The 7302-nt window shown below is 49.3% G+C and overlaps 1 protein-coding gene across 1 annotated transcript; it reads left to right on the top strand.

Moving 5' to 3' along the window:
* Positions 1-69: 69 nt before the first annotated feature.
* LOC311375654 (band 4.1-like protein 1) lies at positions 70-6169 on the top strand (the record flags this gene model as incomplete). Its single annotated transcript, XM_084490731.1, is given in 9 exon segments — positions 70-112; positions 449-524; positions 1794-2012; positions 3487-3574; positions 4088-4240; positions 5429-5526; positions 5994-5995; positions 5998-6059; positions 6061-6169. Coding segments are annotated over 9 exon segments (850 nt in total), but the record flags the coding sequence as incomplete, so codon positions are not given.
* Positions 6170-7302: the final 1133 nt, after the last annotated feature.

The raw sequence follows: 7302 nt of genomic DNA, 5'->3' as shown, positions 1-7302 counted from the left end.
GGCACTTTGAAGAAGGAGGCTGCGGCTGGCTTGACTCAGGTGTGTGCTTTGCTCTTTCTCTTGGATCAGAACTGGCTGGATCCCTCCAAAGAGATTAAGAAACAACTTCGGGGTGAGTGGTACAGCAATGCACACACACGCACACACGCACACACACACACACACACACACGCGCGCGCACACACACACACACACACACACACACACACACACACACATGCACATAAACAAACGCTTGCACACATCCACACCCACAGACAAACAAAGTCAATAAATCACACAAAAACACACACACACACACACACACACACACACACACACATAGTATATAAAACATGCTCGCACACTCACAAACACATACACAGGCCACACGCACACAACCTGTCGCCTGCGTACACACACATTCTAAAGGCGAAGCGGTCCTAAGCGTGTGTTTTGTGGCCCACAGTGGGGTCCTGGCGGCTGGGCTTCTCCGTCAAGTTCTACCCCGCGGATCCGTCCATTCTCATTGAGGACATCACTCGGTAGGTCATTAGAAACTGGGGTTTAAGCGCATTCATATTGATGAATGACTATCATTAGCTCAATCATTTAATTGTTAAGAACTTTGCACGGTGATTTACTGCTCTCGGACCGCCAAAGCTTAAATATTAAACAAAAATCAGCAGCAGCAAAAAAAAAAAACGAGCCACACAAAATTAAATCAACCCATTATTACGTTCATTAATTCACAAATTACGGATTCAGACTTTTATTTTGTAGAGCCCCTTTACAAAGGGTTGCTTTTTTTCCCACATGCACAATAAGAACAATGAAACGCACACAGACACACTAGGCAGGGACACATCACCCAGAGGCAGACAGCGCTAACATAGGCCCCCCGTAATGCCCACCGAGCTAACAGGTAGCCCCCCCCCCCCCCCCATAGAATATTCCATGAACATTCTATACTATGCTCTCCATATGCACAACAACTTATATGCACAATAATGTATAACTGTATCTCCATGCTGCTATTCTGCATTTTTTGCACTTTACTATATTGCACTTTTACTATATGCACCTTTTATTTGAACATCAAATAAAGTGTATAATATATGCACTCTGTCTGTCTGTATAAGTTTAGTTTATTTGTTCTTTTTGCATTATTATGTTATTGTGTGTGTATATATATATATATATATATATATATATATATATATATTATTAGCACATTTGGAGTATGTGGAAACGCAATTTCAGTCCTCTATGTCAGTGTTTCCCAAACTTTTAAAATTACAAACCATCGCGACCCAATTCACAATAGTACAGTACCATCAAAAACATGCTTCTTGTTTAAAGTTTTTTTTAATGCTCAGGCCGAACGCGTAGGCTTGTGATTAAGGGCAGCCATTGTTATCAAAACAGTCAATAATCAATCAATCAATTCGAACAGTCAACATTAATCAATTCGTTAACCACATAAGATGAGATAAGATAAGATTAGACTTTATTAATCCCCCGGAGGAGAAATTCGGGTGCTTCAGCAGCACAAAGTAAGACAGTCAAGAAACTGTAGAGATAGATAAAAATAGTGCCAAAGTATTTCAGTTTTTTATATATATATATATATATATATATATATATATATATTTATTTATTTGGTGACCCAATTAAAATCGTGTGGGTCGCAACCCAGTCTTTAGGAAAGACTGCTCTATGTAACTTGGTCGTTGCACAGTCGGTCTGACAATAAAGTTGACTTGGCTTGGCCCCCGTGTCCCGGGTTGCGTTTCCCTGGGTACCTTTTCCAGGTACTACCTGTGTCTGCAGCTGAGGGACGACATCCTGTCCGGGCGCCTGCCCTGCTCCTTCGTCACCCACGCGCTGCTGGGCTCCTACACGGTGCAGGCGGAGCTGGGAGACTACGAGGCCGACGACCACGGCCCCGACTACGTCAGCGACTTCCGCTTCGCCCCCAACCAGACGCGGGAGCTGGAGGAGAGGGTGATGGAGCTGCACCGCAACTACAGGTGAGAGGGTGAGGGGAGGGTGGTGGGAGGGTGAGGGGAGGGTGGTGGGAGGGTGAGGGGAGGGCGATGGAGCTGCACCACAACTACAGGTGAGAGGGTGAGGGGAGGGTGATGGGAGGGTGATGGGAGGGTGGTGGGAGGGTGAGGGGAGGGTGAGGGGAGGGTGATGGTGCACCACAACTACAGGTGAGAGGGTGAGGGGAGGGTGACGGGAGGGTGAGGGGAGGTGGTGCTGGTGGGGGCGGGTCTTGTGTCGCTGGGTGTTGTTATATTTAATGTTTGCATTTAGTCGTTATTATCATTATTACTTGTTGAGCAGGAAAAAATGCTTTTTTATCCAAATCGACGCGTGTGAGGGAAGAAATTATAAGCGAGGCCTGACCCAGTTTCTGAGAAAGGAAGTGGAACAGATGGATTGGGGATGTTAGTTTGTATTATTATGCTGCATAATGGTCCCAGCTCACCATCGTGCGTTGCGTTCTGTATTCTGGAGGAATAGTGCCAGGCCTGGCAGGTTTTAATCGTTTTATTATTGAAGCTGAGTCATCGAATCATTTGGTGCACAATGGTGCGTTTAATATTGCAAGCAGCAATCAACCAATCACACTGGAGCCACACATGAAGAAACAAATCCATGCGTACGACGGTATCGTAAGACGATTAGATACAAACGTCCACCATACATCATGATAATATATCTATGAATATAATATACCATACATCATCAATCAATATATTTATGAATATCATTTACCATACTTCATTGTAATATGTGTGTAAATGTCCTACCATATGTTATTATAATCTGTGTGTGTGATATATGAAAGCCCCTCCAGTGGGGACCACTGATAGATGCGCTGCCTGGTACAGGGTTAGTGGTACACAATGGCCTTGTGTATATAAATGCACCTGACCAGGGTTCTAATATGCGGGAACAAGGACACTCCACGGACGCATTCTGAACTGAATTCTGAAGGACGCGTTCAATCGCTCCGTCTCAGAAGGCAGCCTGATAGGATTTGACACGCTCACCTGCATCTCTAAGCGTGCTCACCTGCATCTCTAAGCGTGCTCACCTGCATCCGTAAGTGTTCTCACCTGCATCTCTAAGCATGCTCACCTGGAGCCGTAAGCGTGCTGCGATGGTAGAGCGTTGTTTGGCCCCCCTGGTGTTGAGGTGCAGGCTAGTCGGGTGGTGAGTGGTGAGTGGTGAGGGGGTTTGGCTCCGGCTGTACGGTGCTGGCTGTGATCCACGACGTCCGTCCTCTCCTCGTTAACGTTGCTGAGCCCATCAGACCCCTGCCAGCTGACGTTGGTGTGGATTAAAATATTCAGCATCAACGACTAAACGAGTAAATAGCGTTAAGATTAAATAGCATTAGGAGCAGCTTCGCGAGATGTGAAGAGCCGTGACGGGAACGCTTTACTTTGCTGACTAACGAGAGACACCATGGGATGTTTGTGCCTTTTTCAGGGGCATGAGCCCGGCGGAGGCCGAGATGAACTTCCTGGAGAACGCCAAGAAGCTGTCCATGTACGGCGTCGACCTCCACCACGCCAAGGTGCGGCGATGCGGCCGGTCAACACCCTGTGTTCTTAGCCAGTAGCAGGAGTCCGTGTCCGTCGTTCATGCTGTCCATTTCCATTTTTTATCACACTCACCGTCTCAAAGAGCTTCACAGGCCCCGGTTACGACACCCTCCTCACCCTAGCACCCTAAGGAGCGAGGAAAAGGTCCTGTCATCTTCAAGGAGGAACCTTTGGGAAGACTTGCAGTACGGGATCCCCTCCTTCCGGGGATGTTAGGAGGGCGTCAGGTCCCCTAACGGACAGACGCTAGCCTAATTAGCAGAAGAAATTCAAACTAAATATCAAACTGTGTGTATTTTAGGATTCTGATTAAAAAAAAAGTGAGATTCTGATCTAGTGATGGGGATTACTAATTAGCATAAGATACAAATACTAACATGGCCAAGCAGCGGCGCTCATCCCGGCACAGATCTGAAGTACACATCTGAGGTGCTGGAGCGCGCTCGGCGTCTGTTCTGACCCGTGTTCTTGATGTTCAAAAAAAGGACTCGGAGGGCATCGACATCATGCTGGGCGTCAGCGCCAACGGCCTGCTCATCTACCGGGACCGCCTCCGCATCAACCGCTTCGCCTGGCCCAAGATCCTGAAGATCTCCTACAAGCGCAGCAACTTCTACATCAAGATCCGCCCGGGAGAGGTGAGAGCGGCGGTGCGACGCGCCCCGTTTGGCGGCCTCGCCGCTACCGTCTACCCCGGCCTCGTTTCGTATCCGTAGCTTTAGTCTGAAAGGTCGGCGACGCGATTTCATGACAGTCTAAGCCTTCTGACAGTCGGCCCAAACACAAACAAAGGTAACAAGACGGTATGATCATGGCCCAGCCCCCCTCTTTTATATCTGCTCATACTGTCGTCAAAGTTTAACTATTCGGCTGGTGGCATAAGCCAGCGATCGACTTATTAAAGTTAATTTCCTGTCGAGTTTGACGTATCTTTAGCGACGGCTGAGGGAGCCGGGCTGACAGCCAGGTAGGTTTCCATTGTTAACCAGAAGAATAATCGTCAGTTACTGTGTTCAGCCAGACAAAGAGATCTGCCGTACCGTCGCCGCCGTCTCGAAAGCGTGAAAGATATGTCCTTATCACAGGAGCGCCCCCGACCGGCTCCCGCTCTCCCGGGATGAAGCGGTTTGATATCGCTGCCCGTATTTCTAGCCTTCATCTCCCGCCATTAACAGTGGGCACAGCTCGCGGGGAGCGTGCTATACTGCCAACGCCATGTTAATATCAAATATTAAGGCAGGTCTGTTAACCAGAGAGGCCTATTAGGCTCAGGCTGTGACAAAGACAAATGGGGCAGGAAAGAAAAAGGAAGGACTGAAGGATCAATAGAAATGCGGGAAGGGAAAGAGAAAAGGGATGAAAGGGAGCGAAGGAGAAAGAACAAACAAGAAAGGAACCGATTGCGTCGCTGGTTTCATATCAGCCCATTGATTACGGAGCTGTATGGGATCGTTGGATTTATGATGCGGTGAATGCTGATATATGTCGCAGTTCAATGGGACTCAGCCAGGGATGGAGAGCTTAACGAAGTGTAGCGCAAAAAGGAAAAAAAACATCAACGTGAACGTGAACACTATTTTTCGGTGCAAACCCGATTCACATCCAACTGCGTGTGCACTCTCAACTCTCACCCCCTCCTCCCCCAACCCCCCCCGACCCATCCTGCACTCCCTCACCTCCACCTCCCCCCCCCCCACCTCCCCCCGCCCCCCCATTCTAACTCATCGCCCCCTTGTCCCACCACCTCCGCTTCTTTCCTCCACCACCCCCCTCACCACCACCCCCCCCGCCCCCCCCCCCACACCCTCACCCCCCCCCTCACGCAGTACGAACAGTTTGAGAGCACCATAGGCTTCAAGCTGCCGCACCACAGGGCCTCCAAGCGCCTGTGGAAGGTCTGCATTGAGAACCACACCTTCTTCAGGTAGGACATGGGACCGCTCAGGAGAAAGACGGACACACACACACGCACGCACACACATGCACACACATGCACACATGCACATGCACACACATGCACACACACGCCGACGTGCGCACACACACCTTGCATGCTTCACTGCACAGTGACGTCTTGGCACAGCGACCTTGCGGAGACAGTGATTATACGAGGCTCACGCGAGGGGAATGCTAATGTCGCCTCGTCCCCCTCGCCGAGCGGTTTCTGGTTTCCGAGTGTCACTACCGGGTGGTGCTTCCCACCTATTATGGGATGTAAGCAACCCAACTGCCCCCCCCCCCACCCCACCCCCCACCCCCGACGGGGGACAATAAAGTCATCTACTGCTACTGACTACAGATACAACTCCCAGGCAGGATTAGGTTAAGTCTGTCTTGAGCGTCCTCTCTGACACGGCCCCCCCCCCCCCCCCTAACCCTTTCCTGACGCAGGCTGTGTCCCCCGAGCCGCCGCCGAAGGGCTTCCTGGTGATCGGCTCAAAGTTCCGGTACAGCGGCCCGCACCCAGGCCCAGACGCGGCAGGCCAGCGCGCTCATCGACCGGCCCGCGCCGCAGTTCGACCGCTCCGTCAGCAAGAGGTACCAGCTGCCCCGCGGCCTGGACGGAGGTGAGTCGGTCGGTGGGGCGGGGCGGGCGGGGGGGGCGCGAGGGGGGGCGCGGGGGGGGGTCGACTCCCAGAGGGTTGGGGGTTTGGATCCCTGAATGGTTGTGGACGTCCGTAAGCTCTCCATCCCCGTACGTGCTCCTTTTAAAGCGGGGTTTTTAACCGTGGGATGAAAGCGTCTGCAAGGTGAAAATGTATATTTTTGTTTCTAAGTAGTAGTAGTCCTAAGTCCCAGAACGTTTTTTTTTTCCCAGTACTTTTAGAAATAGACACGTTTCTCCTGACTGCTATGATTAAAATTGCATTTTTATTTATGGATGACGCCACATCTCACTCTGAATATGACTTAACAGATCATTTGATGTGCAGAACGCGGCACCAAAGGCACTTCTGAGTGGTTTGGGATCAAAGCGGGCGCACACAGAATCAGTCAGTCAGCTCAAGTCAACATGCGTCCAATATGCAGATCTGTCTATATCATGTATTTAATAGCTTTATTTAACATTCCACTGGGATATTTCTGGAGCAATGTGCATCTTAATATTCCCATCCATACTGCATCATACATCATCCATCATACATACTGCACTTTGGGCAATGAACCATATAAAAGTACTTAATTTAATTTAATGGGGCTACAATATTGTATAATCATATTATAAAACTTTATTGTCCATCAATAGTAACACAACAGTCAATGACGGGGCTCATGTTGATAAACATCACAATAATAAAAGTGCAATATGGATGAATAATATATGTTTAGCTAAGGATGCTAATAACAATGGCACAGAAGTTACTTATGTTATCGTAAAACAATGGATTCTGATTGGAGAGTTAAAAGCCGCGCCCTTGACCATCCCCTCTCCAGAGGTCATAAAGCAGCTAATGACGTAGTGTAAATACATGCGTCAGGAATCTTTTAAAATAGCCTTCCAGGTGGTTCCTCTAACCTTCTCTTTCTCCTCATCCTCCTCCTCTTTCTCCATCTCCTCCTCTCCCACCTCCTCTCTCTCCTCTTCCTCTTCCTCCTCTTTCTCCTCCTCCTCATCCTCCTCCTCTTCTTCCTCTTTCTCCTTCTCGTTCTCCGCCTCCTCCTCTTTCTCTTTCTACTTCTCCTCCACCTCCTCCTCTCC

Source organism: Micromesistius poutassou (genome assembly GCF_964030765.1).
Source record: "Micromesistius poutassou genome assembly, contig: SCAFFOLD_6762, whole genome shotgun sequence".
In the NCBI taxonomy this organism is placed as follows: Eukaryota; Metazoa; Chordata; class Actinopteri; order Gadiformes; family Gadidae; genus Micromesistius; species Micromesistius poutassou.
This window is presented reverse-complemented; position numbering and strand designations above follow the sequence as displayed.